General features: G+C 42.2%; 1 protein-coding gene across 1 annotated transcript in view; it reads right to left on the bottom strand.

The window, feature by feature from the left end:
- Window positions 1-424: 424 nt before the first annotated feature.
- Window positions 425-23,079, bottom strand: part of WDR74 (WD repeat domain 74) — a 30,509-nt gene continuing 7,854 nt past the window's right edge. Inside the window, exons 4-11 of the mRNA XM_069965423.1 lie at window positions 21,186-21,249; window positions 20,582-20,725; window positions 16,223-16,324; window positions 13,628-13,728; window positions 7,988-8,043; window positions 7,755-7,897; window positions 6,296-6,352; window positions 425-813 (exon numbers count right to left, since the gene is read on the bottom strand). Of these exons, the coding sequence (XP_069821524.1) occupies window positions 640-813; window positions 6,296-6,352; window positions 7,755-7,897; window positions 7,988-8,043; window positions 13,628-13,728; window positions 16,223-16,324; window positions 20,582-20,725; window positions 21,186-21,249 (841 nt within the window). The 3' untranslated portion in view covers window positions 425-639. The remainder of the gene's footprint in view (window positions 814-6,295; window positions 6,353-7,754; window positions 7,898-7,987; window positions 8,044-13,627; window positions 13,729-16,222; window positions 16,325-20,581; window positions 20,726-21,185; window positions 21,250-23,079) is intronic.

Here is a 23,079-nt window from a genome sequence, read left to right on the forward strand (position 1 = left end):
TCTTTCTAGTCCTTGCTTTAAAAGGATAATATCCCTGGATGAGGCTTCAGTAATCCAACTGAAAAACAGAACCCACCCTGAAAAGGATTTATCATGAATGTAAAGCAAATGTATCTCTTTGCTCGAAAAATTTTTTTTATTCTACCTGATCGGCACCGTAATGTACATCACAGTGGTCAATTATTGAAAATTCCACCTGGCTCCTGCGATCTGCGCAGCTTCATGTGCACTGCAAGCCGCTCTACACACTGGAGATGGGCCCAGCGCTCAGATATCCCCTTCCAGGGTTTTAAAAACTGCACTGCGCCACTTATGTAAGCACCGACGCCAAACAGGTAGTATAAATTAAAATTAAAGTATAAATTAAAAAAAAAAAAGTTATGTGGTACATTTGCATTAATGAGTACGAGCTACACAACCAAGACAAGGTTATTACATATTTATGTACAAGATTATATTAATAGCCCATATAACAATTTGCAAGACGGGTTGCTACCCCATTCTTACAGGTTTTGCGTTTCTGCAGTCACAGTGATGCTATTGAATACGAATCTGTTGTTGTATTGTATGCAAAAGTGTGCTACACAAGGCACAACTTGTCTGCAAAGTATAAAATCAGTCTTAAGTCCAATATAAAAATTAAACAGTTTTCTTCTTTTTCGATCCCTTTTTTGTTGATGCAGCCTCCACCCTAAGGTCCTGTCCATCTTTTCTCTTTTTGGAGCTACTTTTGTCTATGACAGTTTCCATGTTATTCCAGACCTCATCCTCTTCTTTTACATCCTCTACTTCAACTGGGGTCAAGCCTTCTTCCTGAAAATTTAAGAATAAAATAGATTAAAAATGTACACACAATCTCTATTCTGTAATAAAGAATGCATACTTTGTGAATTTCTTTCTACAGTAAGTGACATTTGCCGAAACCAGAGTACTCTTGTAAAAATTACTAAGAGTAGCGCATCAGTATCACATCAAAAATATCACTATTCCCACATTTACTAGGGGTACTCACACATATTGCAGGTACTTTTTTGCTTGTGCTACAGCCAAATGTCCAAGACGAAATGTGAGTTTATTGACCCAAACTCATAGCCTAGATACCTATGGTGCTATTAGTACTAAAGCAAGACTGGCCCAAATTTTTATGATTGCATAGATCAGTTGCTTCATAGACCTGCTTCTTTTCAACAAGCTCCTGTTTTAAAAATTTTAGAAAAAGATATTGCTATAACTAAAAAAAAAAAACAAGTAGTTAGGGGGGAACAGGGTTCACTAGATCATTTATAGTGCTAACCGCCGGCAGAACAGTCCAACTATTAGTGGACGGGATGGTATTGTTGGTATGCTTAGACAGCTAGTGGTTGTAGGGAATTCCCCAATTAAGACGACGCACAGAATAATTTGTCGCCAGGACTGCCTCAACATTCAGTTTGCTGTCTCCCTGGTGTCAGGGTTTGGCATGTGGTGGAAGGGCAGATTTTTTTATTGGACTACAATCTGTTTTCCACAGATAAACTGCACCTGAAAAGGAAGGGGGTCTGCTGTGCAGGGGGAGAGAATCCTAGAAGGGGTGGAAGGGTTTTTAAACTAGGGATGGACAAATCAAGCAATGTAGAAAACAAAGTAATAAAGTGGCTAATAAGAGCAGAGGGTAAGGATTTATTGCAGATGAAAATCATTGTACCCATAGCATTTCAATAAATCCCATTTTTGATATTGAAGGTGTTAAACTAGATGGCAATATAAAATGTATATTACTAATGCCAGAAGTCTAGCCAGCAAAATGGGGGAGCTAGAGTCCTTGGTTCTGGAGATATCCATTGATATAGTTAATGTGACTGGTGGCTAGACTCCTCACATGACTGGACTTTCAATATTCAGGGATTTACATTGTTCAGAAGGGACCGGGTGGGCAGAAAGGGAGGAGGAGTATATCTTTTTGTTAGAAATAATATTAAGGTGAGTCTAAAAGATGCAATAGCGGGTGATGACTGAGGATGTCGAATCATTGTGGGTAGAAATACAGAGGGAAGTAAATTATTCTCGGTGTAATCTATAGACCCCCTAACATTACTGAGGTGATTGATGGTCAGCTGCATACACAAATAGAACAGACTGCCCGGGAGGGGACAGTAGTGGTAATGGGTGACTTCAACCATCCAGATATAGATTGGGATCATGGTTCAGCTAAAACCACAAAGAGGAGAGAATTCCTGCAGGATAATTTTCTTGGCCAGTTAGTGGAGGAGCCAACAAGAAGTGATGCACTGTTGGATCTGGGTATTTCTAACAATGCAGAGCTGGTTGGTCACTGTCCATTAACACCTGGGTAATAGAGACCACAATATTAGTGACTTTTAGCTTGACGTGTAGAAAAAGGGCAAATTTTTCTGGGTTAAGGGCTGAACTTCAGGGCATAGCCAGAGAGCAGCTGCTGTCAAATACAGATAGATAATAAATGGGAAATATTCAAGTAACTGTACTGCTAAATTTATTTCTATGGGTAACAAATAAAACAATTAAAATCAAACCCTACATGGCTTACAACTGAGGTTAGAAGGGCTATAAGTGACAAAGAGGGGCATTCAAAAAATACAAATCTGAGGGGTCAGCTGTAGCCTTTTACGATTACAAAGAGGTGTGAAAAAAAAAAAATGTAAAAAGGGTAATAAAAAATTCACAATGAAGGTAGGTGGCCATAGATAGCAAAAGAAACCCCAAAGAACTCTTCAAATATATTAACGCAAAAAAAAACCTAGGTCAGAGCATGTAGGACCCCTAAATAATGGTGACGGGGAGTTAATAATTGCAGATCAGGAGAAAGATGAGTTACTTAAAGGGGTACTCCGGCCAAATTACATAATTTAACACTGCACTTACAAAGGAAAGTTATATAACATTGCCATTTACAAGTCCCACAGGAAGTTCTGTAGTTCAGATAGAAGGAAACACATCACGTCTCAATGCTGTTCCACAGGTGCCATATTGAGACGTGATTTATTTTCTGTCACAGTAAAACCCGCCCCACTCCTCCTCTGCCCGCCCCACTCCTCCTCTGCCCGCCCCACTCCTCCTCTGCCCGCCCAGTTTTACAATAGATACTATATTATCTGTCGGGCTCCCTCCTCTGCACGATCTCAGTCTCCTCTGCTTCTCAGTCATCCTGGAGATCGGCAGCTGCTTGCAGCATCAGATGTCACAGATCTAATAGGAGGCATTTGGCACCCTTTCAATGCCAGATGCCTGCTAGGAGATCACTGGTGTCTGATGCTACAGGATTCTCCTCCAGAATGACTGAGAAGCAGAGGAGACCTCGGACACCAGATTCAGCTATAACACATAGTCCATATATCTATTATATATAAAATCTATCTATCTCCTAATCTATCTATCTCCTATCTATCTATCTATCTCCTTCCTATCTATCTACAGCTTGCATAAGCACGACCACCATCATCAAGTATCAGCATGGCATGATGGTGGGGGTTGTATGTGTGCAAGCTGGAGTTGCACAGCTTTCAGAACTACCACCATCATTGTCTCTTGGACAAGATGTTGGTAGTAATTTTTCAAGCTGTGCAACTCCAGGTTGCAAAACCACAACCCTCAGCATCATGCCATATTAAAAGTAGACAATGGTGGCTGCAGTTTTTATTCACTGGACACCCAAATAAGGGGGCTGGGTTGTCTGAATTTACAATTACTGCTTGTGTAGGGACTAAGCTGTGCAGTGGGAGGGGAATAGATGGAGGGAGGCAGGGAATAGAGGAGCTAGGGATGGAGGGCAGGGTTGTGGGCATGTTTGTGGGTGGGAGGAGGAGGAGGTGGGAGGTTTACAGAGGCAGGTCAGGGAAACAAGGCATTGTGGGGACTGTAGGAATATGCAGCACACAGACACTGGTCCAAACAGGAAGCTGGAGATGTAATCAGCAGCAACAGAGAACAGTGCAGGGGGCAGCCAGAGCAGCCAGAGTGGGAAGAAATGTGACAGAGAGGAAGCCAGTAACCATCCGCCAGTGTTTGAGTAGTTTAGATTTTACAGGGGGTGCCTGGAGTACTCCTTTAATGATTCCTCAGCTCTGTATATGCAAAAGAATAGGATAGAGCTGTGGTAGGCAGGGTCAGTGCTGCTAAAATACTAAACTGAGTTACTATAGATATGGTCTAAGATAAGTTAAATAAACTGAATGCAACCAAAGCTCCAGGGCGTGATGGATTACACGCCCGAGTTCTTAGGGAACTCAGTTCTGTAATTTCTTTACCCTTGTATGAAATATTCAGTGATTCTTTTGTGACTGGTATTGTGCCGAGCGACTCGTGTAAGGCAAATGTAGTGTCATCTTCAAAAAGGGCTCTAGGTTTTCCCTAGGTAAGCTAAACATCTATTGTGTGGAAACTATTTGAGGGGCTTATAAGGGACTACATCCATGAATATGTAGTGGTAATAGTATTAAAGGTGATAACCAGCATTGTTTTACTAAGGATAGAAGCTGTCAAACCAACCTAATATGTTTCTATGAAGAGGTGAGTAGAAGCCTGGATAGGGGGGCAACTGTGGATATAGTGTACCTAGGATTTGCAAAGGCATTTGACACAGTCCCTCGTAGGTGTCTGATGGGTAAGTTACGGTCTATGGGTCTGGGAAGTTTAGTCTGTAACTGGATTGAAAACAGGCTTAATAATCGTACCCAGAGAGTGGTGGTGAATTATTCCTACTCTGAATGGTCCCCGGTTATAAGTGGTGTACCCCAAGGGTCAGTACTGGGCCCCCTTCTGTTTAAATTATAATAATAATATTGAAGAAGGAAATAACATTGTTTCTATCTTTGCAGATGACACCAAGCTTTGTAGTACATAGGGAAGATGTGAGGATGTTACAAGCTGACTTAAGACACATTGAGCGTTCGGGCGTCCACTTGACAAATGGGGTTCAACGTGGATAAATGTAAAGTTATGCACCTAACAACACAAATGCATATGTCTGAGGTGAAATTACACTGGGAGTGTCATTGGTAGAGAAGGATCTGGGTGTACTCTTAGAAAATACACTACAGAACCGCTGCTTCTAAAGCCCCTAAAGTCAGTCAGCTACTTCTAAAGCCCCAATTACACAGGGCGACACAGGAGCAAATGAGCGCTGTCAGCGTGGCGGCAGCGAGCGGGTAAGTGCAGGGGAAGCCGTGGGGAGCCGCCCGGGCGATCGCTAGATTGGCTGGGCGGCCCATAGAGGATAGCAGCAGTCTGCTGTTTCAGCTGCTATTCCGCGGAGCGACAGCAGCATATCACTGCTATCACAGTTGTTTGTCTTTCAACATGTTGAGAGACAAACAACAGCAACGATCAGCTAACATCGTCCATGTTGGCCGATAATAGTTTAGTGTAATAGGGCCTTAAGGCCAGCAGGATATTGTCATGCATTAAAACAGGCATGGACTTTCGGGACAGGGATATAATTTTAACGCTTTATAAAGCTTTGGTGTGGCCTGATCTGGAGTATGTTGTTCAGTTCTGGGCACCAATTCATAGAAAGGATATTCTAGAGCTGGAACAGGTACAAAAGGTGGTAACTAAACTAATAAGGGGAATAGAGCATTTTAGGGTCCATTTACACAGAAAAATTATCTTACAGATTATCTGCCAAAGATTTGAAGCCAAAGCCAGGAATTGATTAGAAAAGAGGCGAAATCTCAGGCTTTCCTTTATGATCTGATCTCTGTTTATAGTCTGTTCCTGGTTTTGGCTTCAAATCTTTGTCAGATAATCTGTCAGATAATCCTTCTGTGTAAATGGATCCTTAGTTGTGAGGATAGATTAAAAGAATTAAAATTGTTCAGTCTTGAGAAGAGCGGTTTGAGGGGAGATATGATTTATTTAAAAACTATATATAATGACCCCAACAAGAAATATGGGAAAAAGATGTTCCATGTAAACCCCCCCTTAAAATACAAGGGGGCACTGCCTCCGCAAGGAGGAAAAAAAAGGTTCAATCTCCAGAGGCAACACACCTTTACCATGAGAACAGTGTATCTGTCTACCCCAGTGAAACAGTATACTCCCAGATCTGGTCACAGCAAAAACAGTGGAGGGCTTCAGAATAGGTTTAGACAAGTTCTTAGAACAAAAGAGCATAAATGCATATGTATAGAATCTACCCATCATCCCTCCCCTCCTTGGTTGAACTTCATTGACATGTGTCTTTTTTTCAACCCTACTATGTAACTATATATAAAGTAACAAAATCTAAAACCATATCACTTTATTGTTTCACTCAATTTGTACAAATTGAAAAGCATACCTCCCACTTGTCTCGGGATGTTAACAGTAAACAGTTTAAGCGTGATTTTAGATACACCTAAAGAAAAAAAGAAAATTTCTGTGACAGAAGGCTTCAAGAAATAAAATGATGACCAAATATCCAGGACACAGTGTAGATTGAGATATGAATAACTTGCTGTATTTTTTTTAACAAACTATTTAATAATTTTTCAAATAAAATACATTACAAGAACATAAAAATTATCAAAAATGACAAGCCATTTGAATTGGAGCAAAAGTTCGCTCACATAAGAGTCAGTCTGCAGGTATCTAAATACAATCCACAAATGTAAAGAGGAGAACCCTACAGTTGTCCCTGAGAAGAAAGGACATGAAGCAGATGAAACAAATGAACCATAAACATGGAGAACAATCAGGAATAACCCAAGAAACAACAAAGGGAAGGGCAAAGATAAAAAGGGAAGAAAAAAGAAAAGGGAAGGGCTCATGTTGAACCCACTGATCCATTCCAAGGGTCCTCAACCACCTGAAATTTGTCCTTTTTTGAATTATGCGTTGCTGACATGTATTCCATCCACCTAACATCCCTAATTTTGTTGATTAATGCCTCTACTGGCAGAACATTCATGCTTTTCCAGTTAGCTGTGATCAAGTATTTGGTCGCCGAAAGAATATGGAAAAGCGGCTTAGCAGCTAGTTTACGCATACCCTTGGGTGGGACATTAAGCTCATAGGTGTATACATCCAACGGAGGTACCACATGTAGTACTCTAGAGATAAGAAATCTTGCTTTCAGTCCAGTACTATTTAGGCTTGAGGCAGTCCCAGAATATGTACTGTAAAGTGCCAGATGAGTGATTACACTCAAAGGAAACCGGAGGAAAGATGCGAAGAAGCGTGTCTGGTGTATGGTTCCAGTGCAACAATAGATTTTAAACTGATTTTCTTTATACGTTGTAGGATACACAAGCTGAGGACTTTGCTGCTCTGGACAAAATTGTCTGCCACACTTTATATGTCAACTCCCTTTCCAATGACTGAAACAGCGCGATTGCCACTTAATTGTGCAGACACCAGCTCAGTTCCTGAGCTTGTGTTATATTGATTCCCCCCTTCGGTGCAGTACATATACTGCGCAGACGGTTAAGGGCCACCTAATGTGGTGCATCTGACAATTGTCTCTTCACATTGAGCATGTTTGTTAGAAGAAATCTCTGAATCAGTTGCCCAGAACAATGTAAGTGATACATCATTCTGTACATCTTCTCTGTCACTAGTTTATGCTACCCTTAAATAGAACAGTATGAACCAACTGACAAGTCTCCAACATTGATTTCAGTAGGCAACTTGTGTTGCCTTTTAAACTTTTTGAAATAGTTTCTAAGCAAATTTTAGTGAAGCACTGAAATATTTGTGAAAATTTCTGTGTGAACATGTTCAAATACTATACTATTTCTGTATGTTTGTATTTTACGCACCTTATGTATCAGCTTCCTGTCATTTAAGCTATGAACTCTCATGAACCTGTCCAGGCCACAGGATGCCACAACAGGCATAGACTTGTGACACTGGATGGCACGCACAGAGCCAGCATTACCCTTGAGGGCATTTAACAGGCGACCTGGTGGTAAACAGAATAAAAATAAGCTAATAATATAGTTAATAAATATATAATTCATCAGGTTACTGCAACAAAAGAAAACAAATGTACCTGTCCTCAGATCAATCACACCCATATTACCGTGAGAGCTTCCAACCACCACAGACCTGCAGAGAAAAGGACATGGATGTTAAGAATGAAGCAGAAGAAGATTTAACACAGATGTGAACAAATGTAAAAAAAATTAATAGAAAATGGCACCAAGTGTTTATTTCACTGGAAAAACTATTTTAGCAAAACAATGATTATTAAATTAAATTTCATGATTGGTGGCAACCTTACATTTAAAAAAAAGTTTATCTAAATGATAGCACCATGACCTTTATTAATTTCCAATTTAAAAAAAAATTGTTTTACCGAAGCTGCTTTTTGACCTTTAATCAGAGTACACTGCAGCTGTCAGGGCATGATGGGAGTTAAAGTTCTGTAACAGGTGGATGGCTAACATGGAAGAAACTGCTATAGCCACAGACTTTAGTATACTACTGATGTAAAATTTTAACCCCTTGCCCCGAAATGACATCCTGGGACGTAATGAAACGTAAGTACTTAAAAGGAGAAGTCCGGCGAAATTTTTAATAAAGTATTGTATTGCCCCCAAAAGTTATACAAATCACCAATATACATTTATTACGGGAAATGCACAGAAAGCACTTTTCTCCCTGCACTTAACTACTGCATCAAGGCTTCACTTCCTGGATAAAATGGTGATGTCACGACCCGACTCCCAGAGGTGTGCGGGCTGTGACTGCTGGAGAAGATGATGGCAGGGGGACACTGAGGGACACAGGGCACTGGAGGGACACTGAGCATCCCTTTGCCATCATCCTCTCCAGCAGCCACAGCCCACACAGCTCTGGGAGTCTGGTCATGACATCACCATTTTATCCAGGAAGTGAAGCCTTGATGCAGTAGTAAGTGCAGGGAAAATAAATCATTTTATAAGCATTTCCCGTAATAAGCGTATATTGGTAATTTGTATAACTTTTGGGGGGGGGGGGGCAATACAATACTTTAATAAAAATTTTCACCAGACTTCTCCTTTAAAGAAGATGTACCATCAGGTACATCCTCTTTAATATGACCCATGGATAGAACAGAGCTGTCACAGGGAAGCCGGTGCCGCGGTTCGTTTTTTGAATCGCGGCCTGGTTCCAGTGTACGGCGCTGTTCTATTTATGGGTACGGGGCTGGGGCTGAAGCACTGGAGGTAGGCCGGCCTGCCCCCAGTGGGAGGAAACCCCCGTCCCTCTATGACACAGCTCCATTGATTCTAATGGAGCCGCATCATAGAGGGGAGGGAATTCCCTCCCACTGGGGGCTGGCCGGCCTGCCTCCAGTGCTTCAGCCGCGGCCCGGTACCCGTGTAAGAGAAATGCTTAACAGACCGGTGTATTACCTACAATTTGTTCAGCTATTCTCCTAATATTCAGGAGAATAGGATTTTTGCAACACCCCTCATGGAGAGGACTACTTATTGTCCATGTTCGTTAGAAGGAAATATCTGAATCAGTTGCACAGAACAATGTAAGTGATACATCTTCTCTGTCACTAGTCAAATTGCTAATTTGGTCATCTTAACCCTCAAAAAAACATAATAAAAAAAAAAAATAAAAAAAAAATAATGATCAAAAGATTACACGTATCACAAGTTTGGCATTAACAAAAAGTACAGCTCGTCCCTTAAAGGGAACCTGTCCCCCTGTGGCCCCAGGCAGAAACGGACAAACCCTGCAATAAAGCTCAATATACTTACCACATCGGTCCCGGTCCCGTCCCGGATCCAGCTGTTGACACGGAGAAAAATCGCTGAATCTTCTTCTCGCGCCCATTATGGTAATGAGCCGAGATGAGTCCAACGTCCATAGGAATTGACGAATGAGTCCAGCTTATTCATGAGGTTCTCTTCTCATTGCCGCCCATCCACACCTCCTGGAACTTGATTGACGTCTTCAGTCTTCTCACAAATTCCCGCGCAGGCGCCGTTGCGAAGGTCTCGTCACTTCTGCGCATGCACGGTAAACGGTGGAGCTGCTTCAATTGTGAACTGCGCATGCGCCGAGAACGTCCGTCATGGCGCCTGTGCGGGAATCCATCGAGAAGACAGAAGACGAGGAGGAAGACAAAAGGAGTCAATCAACTGTCGGAGGCGTGGAGAAGGCTGGACTTCGGGCCCGGCGGCGCTCATTACCATAATGGGCGCAAGACGGTTGTTCGGCAATTTCTCCATGTCAACAGTGGGATCCGGAACTGATGTGGTAAGTATATTGAGCATTATTGCAGGGTGTGTCCGTTTCTGCCTGGGGCCACAGGGTGACAGATTCCCTTTAAAAACAAGACCTCATACAACTATAAATTGGCCCAAAAAAAATAAAACAATTATAGCTGTCAGAATATGACAGCACAAAAGCATTTTTTTCTCTCAGGATTTTCCAAAAATTATGATTTATGACATTTCCACAGATAGATGACAAAATGATTGGTGGGGGTCTGACCACTGTGACCCTGACTGATCATGAAAGTGGGGGTCCTAAGTTCACCAGTGTGAACAGAACTGCTCAAGACAGCTTGATGCTGTATTCCGCCATCTTATCCACTATCTCGGTCAGACCCCTAGAGCTTGAATGGAGCAAAAAAGCGCATACAAGACTACCACTTCACTCATACAAGCATTCAGGCCACCAATACTTGTTCTCAGAAGGGTTCCAGTACAAAAATATATAAAAAAAATAAACATGTAATACATTTATAGAGAACCATATAAATCTGCCACCTCAAATAGTCCTAAATTTATGGGTTGCCCACATATCTGGTGGCACAAGTGGGGTGTAACATATGATGCACTGGAATGGCGTATCTGCAAGAACTGCAGCTTTCATTTTGTACCATATGACATGCAATAAGCTCAACTGTGGAGTCTAAATGCTCTGTCTATTCCTAGATCACGTTCTCTGAGAAGTTTAGTTTAAAAAAAAAAAAGGGGGTAATCTTTGGGGTGTTTCCACTGTACTAATACCATATGGGGCATTGTAAGTGTATATAGTACTCTAAAAACATTCCAGCAAAATCTGACCTAAATATGGCAACTCCTCTCATTCTGAGCCCTATCATATGGTCACATATGGGGTATTGCCGTATTCGGGAGAGACTAAGTAACACGCTTTGGCATATTTATACTCCTGTGTTCCTTAGGAAAATGAGAAATTATGAGCCAAAAGTGAATTTTATTGTAAAAAAAAAAAATTATATATAGATTTTAATTTCCATGGCAAAATGCTAAAGACTTTCCTCCAACATCTATTTTTCAGATATGGCCGGGGAGGGGGTGGTTATGGATGCCGGAGATCACTTAGCTCCCTGATTCCACTGGCGGGTCCCAGATCGCGGCGCCCCGTAACCTCGTCCCGCGGCAGATTCCTGGTCTGAGCTGCCACACGAGACGTGATGTCTCCAGTAGAGATGAGCGAACCGGGTTCGGGTTCGAGTCGATCCGAACCCAAACTTTCGGCATTTGATTAGCGGGGGCTGCTGAACTTGGATAAAGCTCCAAGGGCTTTATCCAAGTTCAGCAGCCGCCGCTAATCCAATGCCAAAAGTTCGGGTTCGGATAGACTCGAGCATGCTCGAGGTTCGCTCATCTCTAGTCTCCAGGCAGCTCAGCCATTCGGCCGCCGTAGCAGAGTCCCGCAGATACAAACGCACATGGTTCCCAAATAGAAAACCTGTGGTAAATAAGCAAAAAGGGCATCTTTCCCTTCAGACCCCAAATGGGGCACGCCATACGTTCTACAAACACCTGTAATGTTACAATGCTCACTATAACTAACTCTCTTCGAAAACCTTGAGGCGTGCAGTTTTTTTTGTTTGTTTTTTTTACACAAATTCGTTAGAAACTTTTTTAGAAGCAGAAATTCATACTCATGCAAGTTTTTCATAAAATTTTGCTTTTTGTTTTCCCCAAAACACCAAATATACTGACCAATTGAAGTACAATGTGTCACAAGAAAACAATCCCAGAATTGCGAGCATACATTAAAGCATTGCAGAGTTATAATGACCAAGAGAGGCCAGATTATGAAAAACAAGCTTGTCATTAAAGAAGTCCAGCAAAAATCTTTACTATAGTACTGTATTGCCCCGCAAAAGTTACACAAATAACCAATATACACTTATTATGGGAAATGCTTATAAAAGTGCTTTTTTCCCTGCACTTACTACTGCATGAATTCTTCACTTTCTGGGTAAAATGGTGATGTCACAACCCGACTCCCAGAGCAGTGTTGGCAGTGGCTGCTGGAGAGGATGATGGCAGTGGAATGCTCAGTGTCCCCCAAGTGCCCTGTGTCCCTCAGTGCCCCCCCTGCAATCATCCTCTCCAGCAGCCATAGCCCGCACAGCTCTGGGAGTCCACCCTGGTGGTTATTACCAGACCAGACATATATCTTGGACCAGGGTAATTGATTGTTTGCTGCCTCACACCTGTCTGATTAGGGCATTCATGACCCTCCTGTAAATACTCTGTTTATCCCCCATCATGCACCTCCTTACGAAGGGCATGACTTGAAACGTGCGTTGGGGTGTTCCTTGGGTAAGATCACTTCACTGCATCTCTAGTACTTTTTTATAACTATTCGCCCATTTCCAGCTCTAATGTCCACTTTGTGTGTCAAAACATTTCCTACATGCTGCATGCCCGGCCATTGTTAGAGAATCTTCCCTTGTATTTACCTGCACTTGTGGGGATGCTCTACCGGGTTTGTCAGCCATGTATACAAAGTCTTTTCCTTAGTTATATGTTTTGTACTGGATTTTATAGGATGTAAGGTTTCACACTTTGCCTATGAGTACTTTTATTCGTTGCACTAAGCACATGCAAATTGCTTATATGAATCTCTGGCTAAAGTGTGGATGAAATTTTGTTTTATTTTGATGCCGTGTAGTTCCTCTTTCCTTGCTGTGTACTTTGTCCTGCCTCCATATTATATTAAATACATGTATATGTACAACAATATCTTTTTGTCTCTAATAAACTTTGTTATAATTTTCAAAAAAATTATTGTTGTGGTTCATGTGTTTGTTTGTTGTTACAGGTTCACATGTAACGCATTACATTTCCCACTGCAAATTCCGCAGCAAAATCCGCTGCAATGCTCTGTAGTGTTATTTCCTATGAATCTACATTCTCGCATTCCACTGCAAGAATGTAACCCCTGCCCACCTAACCCACCACTGCCGGGCAAATGCATTACTGGTCTGCTTCTCCAGATCGTGGGTGTCCCATGATGTTCTATATTTGTGTTCTATATTTCTGACAACAGAGGTCCAGGGTTACCTATGGCCCTCTCTCCCAACATCACTGTGTGTGTCGGGAACTGCACAGCTGTCTAAGCCTGGACCCCTATTCTGATCAAGTGCTATATAAAGCAAGGCCCCATCTCTCCACCCATGCTATATGCTATCACCTCGCTCTACTTCCAGCATAGTAAGCAGTGACAGTAATCACTGTTCACTGTGAAGAGGCTGTTGGATACAGAGATTCATGTTTGCATGTTAGGTGCAGGAGCCCAATGTCAAAATGAGAAAAGGGGGGTTGTTGCAAAGACGGTCAGACAAGTATAGCTGGAAACCAAGAGCCAGTTAGGTGTTAGTCTCTTGGTTTCCCATAGGTGACAGCTCCTCTTAAAACATTACCTGCCATCCGGAGGGATGCTTACTGCAGTCAATGGATCCTCACCAAACAGGACCTCTAAAACTGGTCGCCTCTGTGGGGAGCAGGGATCATATACCCTTATCTGCAAAAAAAATGAAGTCAATATATAGTAGTACTGTACTAACCAGTACTGAAGTACCATCTAGATTTTCTTAGATTTTACTAATTGTACAAGTTCAACCAAGTAGGGGATGGATAAAGGGAAGGGGGATAGATAAATTCTACATCATATCAAGCCAGGACGCGAAACGTGCGTTGGAGGTGATTTCTACACATAGTGTCACAGGTAATACCGCCAGCCATTACTCTGCAATCCTTGCTTATGTTTTTCTATTTTGGACACTTGTACTTTGGATTGTAGGATATAGAGGAGGAAGTGTTGTTATTTTAAACCAGGGGCAGTGCAATAGATACCATGGTCTTTTATAGGTTATACCCACTGGGGTTTTCATGCCTGCCTGATTAATATATACCTTCCTGTAAACACATCATGTGGCTGTGATATCCTAAGTGAAGAATTTTTTACTTTGTTCTGTGCATAATTTTAATTGCTATATATTGTTGGATTATTTAATAAAACATTGGATTTTTGAATTATATGAGTGTTATAGCCCTCTGTTTTGGTGGGATATCATATAAAATATATATATATATATATATATATACATATACATATACACACACACACACACACATTAATGTTATTTTGGTCTAAGAACTTGTCTAAGGGCCCTATTCCACCAGACGATTATCATTCAGATTATCGTTAAATCGTTCGAATCTAAACGATAATCGTTCGGTTGAAATGCAGTTAACGATTAACGACCGAACGAGAAATCGTTGATCGCTTTATAAGACCTGGACCTATTTTTATCGTGGCTCATTCGCAAAACGTTCGCATTGAATAAGACATCGTTCGGTCGTTCGCAATAGATACGAACGCAATAGCGAATAAATAGCGAAGAAAAAAACTATCGCAATTACGATCATAAATAACGATTATCATTCCATGGAAATGAGTGAACGTTTTCAGGTCTTTCGCAATAACGGTCATTTGAGATCGGTAATCATTAACGATTATGCAAACGATCATCGTCCGGTGTAATAGGGCCCTAAGCCTGTTTTGAAGCCTCCACTGTTTTTGCTGTGACCAGATACTGGGGTAGACTGTTCCATTGATTTACTGTTCTTATGGTAAAGGCGGCTTGTCGCCTCCGGAGATTGAACCTTTTTTCCTCGAGGCGGAGGCAGAGCCCTCTTGTCTTTTAAGAGGGTTTTACCTGAAACATCTTTTTCCCATATTTCATATGGTTAAATAAATCATATCTTATCTTAAGGGTGCCTTCACACGTACCGGATGCGCAGCAGATTTCGCGCTGCGAGTTTGCAGCGAAATCCGCTGCAGATTCTGGTATAGTGAAGGCCTATGGGGTCAGATACCCGCAGCGGAATATTCATTCCGCTGCAGATGTGTGACCCAGCCCCTTTAACCCCTGGCCCGATGCATACATTACCTGCTCGGCGCCGTGGCTGTGTGAAGCTCCCCGCTCCTCATCAGCCAATCAGTGCTGCCGTGCACTAATTGGCTAATAAGGAGCGAGGGGAGCTGGGAGCTTCACAAAGCAGCGGCACTGAACAGGTAATGTATGTCCGGGCCGGGGGCAGCCCTGGAGCATACATCACCTGCTCCAGGCTCCTGCTTGTTTTGGAGCCTCCCGGCACCTCCAGGCGGTCAGCAAATCAGCTGGGAGATGCTGGGAGGCCCCGAAGCAAGCAGGAGCCTGGAGCAGGTGATGTATGCTCCGGGCCAGGGTTAAAGGGGCCATGTTACATATCCACAGTGGAATTTTCATAATTTTGTAACCCATAGACCTTCACACTACATGGATCTGCAGCGGCTTTTGTGCAAACCCGCAGCATGAAATCCGCTGAGGATCCGGTACGTGTGAAGGCACCCTTAATGTTTCTTCTCAAGACTAAACAGATTTAATTCTTTTAATCTATAACTCATAACCAAGATGCTCCATTCCCGTTAGTTTACTTGCCCTGTTCTGTCTGTGGTTATAAGAGGAGGTTGCTGTAAAATTATCTGTACAGCATTACAGCATCAGATGTTCTTTTATTCTAATCTGTTTCTATATTACTGTAATTTTATTTATTTAACTTTTTGCACATTGTTTTGGAGACTGCCATCTTGCCTGAGCTGTTTTTAACATGTGCTTTACAGCCAGGCTCATGGACATAGACGACTATAGACAGAGTCTGTCTCCTTGACATTAATGAAAGGTGAATCCACAGGGAGCTGCTATTGTATTGTATTGATTTTATCTACTGGCATCACCTGAGGCTGTAATGCTGTACATTTCACTTTACAGCAACCCCCTCTAATAACCACAGGCAGAACAGAAAATCTCAGCTTAGTTTTAGCCCCAGTGGAAAGAATGAAAACTGAAAGATTTTAGTATTATTTTAAAATATTAGATAGAAAAATGGGAAATTAAATTTCCTAAGGAAAATCGAAAGTAATTTTCTGATGACACATTCCATTTAAAGTACGAGCAATACTTAACACTCACCTGATGATGACTTGTGCATGTAACTACTTTTTCTGACTCTGGGATAAAATCCAGGTCCCGAATCCATACAGGCACCCGAAGATCTAGCCAGTCATTCCTCACCTGAAGAAAATAGGATTTTGTGAGTACTTACCATAAATTTCTTTTCTTTATTAGGGTACATAGGCAAAGTGGGTATAGGCTAGTTCTACTAGGAGGTGAAATTTTGCAAAAAAAAGAAGAAAAAAAAAGAATTGTTAGCCCTTCCAAAACAGGCTACACACTGGCTGCGGGAACTGCGCTAACCAGTATATTTGCAAGCAGTAAGAGCAACCACTGCTATTACACGCAGCAGGAGAGAGCGGGTGAGTGCAGGAGGGGCCGCAAGGAGCTGCGGTGGGCGGGAGGGTGCCTGGGTGATCGCTAGATCGTCCGGGCAGCCCATAGAGGATAGTGGCGGTATGCTGCCGCCGCCACTCCTATTCCACAGAGTGACAGCAGCAGATCGCTGCTATCACAGTCGTTTGTTTTTCGATATGGTTCAAAGACAAACGACTGCAACGGTCAGCCGACATGAATGATGTCGGCTGATCATTGCCTTCTATTCCACAAGACTATTATCGGCCACAACAGCCGATCGTTCCATGGAATTGGGCCTTAAGGTGAGCAGAGAAGATTAAAAAGCAGTTGGATGCACCTAAGCAATAGGAGACCTATGACAGATTGGCCATAAGGTTGTCAGGACTGGGGAGAGTGGGTGGCGAGAGGTAGCTGTCTGGAATGTGGCAAACTGGGCAAAAGGCCATCTGAAAGATGAAACTGTAGTCTTAAATGGACAAATTACTGACGGAGTCTGCTACTAGTTCTCCCCCACGTAAAAGATCAAGAATAATGGATATTTCTTCTTTCGACAGCCGTCATGAATCTGGTGCGGTTTCAAAGGCAGAGATCTCTAAAGAAGATACTGAAAGGAAGTATTTCTTTGAGTCTAGGGTGTTATAGATAGCTTTTAATAAAGTATCTGAAACACTAAACATTGAAGAAGTTAAATAGGCCAAGACAGTACGGGATGAACTGTCTGGTAGTTTGAGCTCTTAAATGAAAAGTCTTTCCAATTAATCCGAATCTGAAAGAAATGATTCTGGAAGAATGGAAAGATGCAGAAAAAAAGACTGTCTGCTACTAGAGAGTTTAAGAAAAGGCTCCCTTGATGAAGAGTCTAAATTTTGAAATGAGGTTCCTCGTGGGGATATTCAAGTGGTAAAAGTTGTTTAACGCACCTCTATTGCGTTTGAAAATGCGACCCAGCTTAAAGATCCAATGGATCGTAAAGCAGAGGGGCACCTTAAAAAGTTTGGGAAACTTCTGCCAATACAATATCCACTAACATAGCAGCGTCTTCCGTCGCCAGAGCTCAATTCAAATGGCTACAACAAGTAGAGAGCCATCTTGAGGGAAAAAAAAAAAAAAAATAAATTTAGAAGCCTATCCCCTGTTAAAAATGGCAACAAGGTTTTTGGAAGACACCTCAGCCGAATCGGTCAGGTTCGCAGCTAAAACTGAGGTTCTGTCTAACTCTGTTAGGAGACCACTCTGGATGAAACTATGGACTGGTGACACTTTGTCTAAAAATGAGTTATGTTCCATCAAGTTTCAGGAAGATCGTATCTTTGGTCCAGAGCTTGACAAGATACTAGAATGTGTGTCTGACAAGAAAAAAGAATTCCCAGTGAAGAAAAAAAATCCTAAAAAGACCCAGCTCTTTCAGAAGAATTCAGCCAATATGGCAATATGGACTACAAGGGCAAGGGTAAAGAGGGAAGATGGAGCTACCCAAAAGGAGGAAAAGGTAAAGGCTTCATCCTCAATTCCAAATGCAGCGCTAATAACGCCTCCACCTCTGATTAAAAAAAGACTCCTGAATTTTGCTGGGGTTTGGGAATCGGTAACTTCAAATCCCGAGGTACTCCAGCTAATAGCTGTGGGGTACTAGATGAGTCTTCCTCCTGACCGATTTCTCATCCTGAGACCCTCCTTAACATCGGATTTATCTATTTATTAATTCAACAGGGGGTTCTGGACCTCATCTCTCAAGGGGCAATAGTCCTGGTACCATCTCATCAGGTGGGGAAGGGACATTACTCCACATGGTTTCCTGTAAAGAAACCGAATGGATCTCACAGAACTATAATGAATCTAAAATATCTAAACCAATAAATCCTGTACAAAAGGTTCAAGATGAAGTCCATCAAGACCACCGTCCCCTTAGATGCATCGAACTCAAAAATGCCTATTACCATGTCCCCATCCATCAGTGGAATCAGAGGTTCCTGAGGATCGCGGTGGAGATATGGGGGGGGGGGGGGGGGTCATGAAACACTATCAGTTTCAATTTCTACCCTTCAAGAGCGTCGGAGGCACGCAAGCTCACCCATAGAGACGCAGTTTGTCACTGAGGCAGGCGGGATTCTGCGACTGAGAGAGCTCTGTCGCGGAATTCCACCGATTTTGCTCAGTGTGAACATACCCTTAAGGGAGAGAAGTGTCTGCCCCCTACAGACACAAAGCTAACATTGATTAGCTCACTTACACAAGTGTGGTATTGCTTGAGTAGGAGGCGCTAACACTTTTTTCTTTGCTTAGTGTCACCTCCTAGTAGCACTAGCCTATGTCTATTGCGCCTGTGTCCCCCAATGACTTGAGTGAGAACGAGGCATGCTTGTGTATTACTCTGGACAATATTTAGTATATGCAAACTAGAAATAAAATAAATAAAAATAGAGGATTTCGATTAGTGCTTTGACTACTGACCATATCAGAAGGAATAGATTAATAACAATTCCTTCCTGCTCCCCTACTGACCCTAAATCAAAATTCTACAAACTAAAAAGGAGCAAGTTCTAGCTGTACATTACCGTATTACTAAAACTTTGTTACGTTGATTGGCCCACATTTACTAATACTGTATTTCGAAGGGTCCTTTCACACAGACAGATTTATCAAAACAGATTATTTATGCCAAAGCGAGGTCATAAAGAAAAGGCTGAGATTTCTTCTCTTTTCAAATCCATTCCTGACTTTGGGTTCAAGAATCTGCCAGATAAATGTGTCTGAGTAAAAGGACCCTTAGATATAGACAGTATTAGTAAATGTGTGCCAATCACGTTACAGAGAGATTTATCTGACTCTGAATTCTCAGTCTTCCCTTTATGACCTATTCTCTTTTTATAGTCTGTTACTGGTTTTGGCTTTAATAATCTGTCAGATAAATCTGTGTGTAAGAGGACCCTTAGGGTGTGTTTAGACAGATTTATCTACCTAATTTTTGAAGCCAGAGTCAGGAACAGACTAGAAACAGAACAGGTCATAAAGGAAAGACCGAGATTTCTCCTTTTTTCAAATCGATTCCTGGCCTTGGCTTCAAAAAATCTCTCACCATTAGAACCAGTTCACACGGAGTAAAAGCAGCTGAACTCTCCGCTGCGGAATCCCGCCTGCCTCAGTGTCATACAGTCTGCCTATGAGAGGGCTTGCGTGCCTCCACTCTCTGCCCCTCTCCGCTCAAAGAGTTGATATTGAAGCGGAGTGTTCTGCCACGGAATTCCGCCCTTTTTATTCCGTGTGAACTGGCCCTTAAGACTGTGTAAACTTGGACTAGATAACCTAATTAGGTGCTTTATTTATCACATTGGCTCACGCTAAGGATTTGGTAAATATATTGAGACTTTGTCTAAGGGTGCTTTTACACGTGCCAATTTTCAGCAGACAGGAACAGTCATTGACAATAATAGGCCAATGTAAAAGGGCAAGTGATCCGCCAAACAAACAAAAAATCTAATTTGACAGCGAATCATATCTTGTCTTGGTATTTAAAGCATTGCCAGTCATCTGTACATTTTCCTGTGTAAATGGGACTGTGTGGGCCACTGACTATCATGAAGTTAATAGGCCTAAGGAATGATCTAGCGATTGTTTGTGCAGCCCAGATGAATGATTGATTGAGCCTTGTAGAGGCTCTGCAAAAGAGCATCGATCACACTGATGGCCATTGTAAAAGGGCCCCAAGTTTAGACCAACTATTAGTTGTCTTCCTGTACTCTAATGTGACGATAACCATGTAAGGTAAATTTTTGGACTAATTAATATCAGTTTTAGTGCATATGCTATAGTAAATCTGTCCCATTGTAATATGACAAAAGAAAGAGGAAGCTTTAAAATTAACAGCTGCGTGCCAGAGGGCAACTGCAAGGACAGGTCACCTTCCATCAATTTCTATTGAGGACTCTTGCCATTGACAATTTTTCTGGGACAGCGTTTCATAATGTTATTACTTATAGTTTAGTCCTTTCATGCTTCAAATTTGTATCCCACATTACATACATTCTTGGCTTTGAAGATTGGCTCTTCTGGTCTCTGTAAATCCCAGATCTTTAAGTCATTCTCTTTGCCTCCAGTCCCTACTTTGTGGCGCTGAGCATCGCAGAGTCGCATTTTCTCTACTCCAGGACCAACCTGCACTTCCACCTGGTACATATAAACACACAGATATTACAAAGACTTCAACATGTTACTACTGGACAGTAAATGTGTTTCTGGTACATTAATACAGTTTTGGAACAAGAAGCCCTAATCTTAAAGGTTTTCGCAAGATACATCTTTTAATACCTAATGGTGCTTAGAGTGGTAAAGAAATGAAATAACTACACATGTACTCACCTGATGCAAACCCACGCCAATGAAGTGTTGTACCTGGATGTGTGTCAGTGTGTCTGAATTCTCTCAGTGGCAGGGACAGCACTAAAAGTGGGGTTGGCAGCAGGAAAGGACATATGCATTTGTAATAAAAAAAAAAAAAAAAAAAAAAAAAAAAGGGGGTTCCAATGGGAAAAATGCTAAATATCCAAGAACTGTATGATGAAAGAAAAAGCACCTAGAGTCTAAGAGGTTATTCATGTGAAATAAATAATACACAGCTTCAACTCACATTTTCATTTGAGCCTTCTTTCCACACCTTCAGCAATCCTGACTCTACGCAAGTTACAAGAGCACTGGGGAGAGAAAGAAGGGGGGGAGAAATAGGATTACCCATGTGAAATTTCCAGTTACCTGCCACCAGAACTGCAAGACATGCCTTGACTTAAAGCGAGCCTGTACCAACAATCTGCCCCCCCCCCCCCCCCAAACCGCTTGTACATTCAGATAGCTGCTTTTCATCCAAGATCTGTCCTGCAGTACATTCAGCAGGTGATGCAGCTATTGTCCTAGAAAACAACTTTTAAACCGGCAGCCCCGTGCCCAACGGGCATGGCTTAGATTGTGTATGCATTAGGCTGGCACAACCTCTCTGTCCCTCCTCCCCACCCTCTGCACCATTAGGAATGCTCCAGGCAGATTGTCTCCTATTCCCCACCTGTGTCAGCCCAGCACATGGGCTGGATCATTAGGCCACTTGTGCAATGTTCAGCATAGAAAAAAAAGTTCCAGTGGCATTCCTAATGATGAAGAGGGTGGGGAGGAGGCACACAGGGGTGGTGCAAAGTTAGGGCACGGGGCTGCAAGTTTAAAAGTTGTTTTTTTAGGACAATAACTGCATCACTTGCTGAACGGACCCCAGGACAGATCTTGGATTAAAAGCAGCTATCCGATGGTACAAGTGGTTTGGGGGGGGGGGGGGAAGATTGTGGGTACAGAGTGGCTTTAAACTTTAATTACTATTAAAGTTAAGTTTTCTTATGAGCACCACTCGACATATTTTAAAATGGAGCAGAGTATGCAGTAACCATTTCCGCGCAGTTTTACTGCCTAATGTATTTATAGTGTATGAAGAACATAACTCCTGATATAAATTTTTCCCACTGTCCTTATTTCCTATTACTCAGTTGTAAGTCAGCACCCACAGAAATCTGTGGCTCTACTTTAACAGTTTCGTACAATTTATACTCACAAATATTGAAGTCTTTAAAATACTATAGATAACTTTAAAAAAAACACATTTTGTATAGCGGAGTCATATTAAAAAATCACAAGCAAAAGACTATCAAGAAGTGTGTGAGTGCCTGCAACTAAATAAAGGGTAAAAAAGTGGAAAGGGCGCCATAGGGTGATAACGTAAACAACAGATTGTAGGTCGAACAAGTTGATAATAAAACTGCTCACCTGATGGTGTTGTGCTAAGAACACAACACCTGTATGCAGGTATGCACCTGTATCAGTGAAGAAAGAGGTAGTAGCCGTAGCAGCCAGGCTCCAAGGGTAGATGCCGAGATCCCAAGCCAGTAGATCAGGGATTGGAGAATAGTAGACGAACTGTCGGATCCTCGGGGTAGGCAGGGACCACAGGAGCCAGAATGACGGCGCTTCACGGCTTCAGGTTTAATGAAGTAAAACAATGAATTTTAATGGTCTCATAAACAACGTGTTTAGAGGCATAAATTGCCCCTTTGTCAAGTAGGAGAGACATAGTGCTATGTCTCTCCTACTTGACAAAGGGGCAATTTATGCCTCTAAACGCATTGTTTATGAGACCATTAAAATTCATCGTTTTACTTCATTAAACCTGAAGCCGTGAAGTGCAGTCATTCTGGCTCCTGTCGTCCCCGCCTACACCGAGGATCTGACACTTCATCTGCAACTAAATAAAAACATCGTGACTAGAGTTGAGGGAGTCTACAGTATTAGTGAAGTGTCGGCTTGTCAGCAGGCTGCCTTTTAACTCCGGGTGCCTGAAAAACTTCTCCCAGGACTGCATCCAGCTTTTCCAGGCACCCGGAGAAGAGCAGAGTTCAAAGGCAGCCAGCTGACAAGCCGAAGCGCTTTGTTAACACTGTAGATTATTCGGGGCAGGGCGATAATCCACCAAAATTTAAAGCGGGCCCTAC

The sequence above is a fragment of the Dendropsophus ebraccatus genome, chromosome 4, assembly GCF_027789765.1.
Source record: "Dendropsophus ebraccatus isolate aDenEbr1 chromosome 4, aDenEbr1.pat, whole genome shotgun sequence".
NCBI classification, from domain to species: Eukaryota; Metazoa; Chordata; class Amphibia; order Anura; family Hylidae; genus Dendropsophus; species Dendropsophus ebraccatus.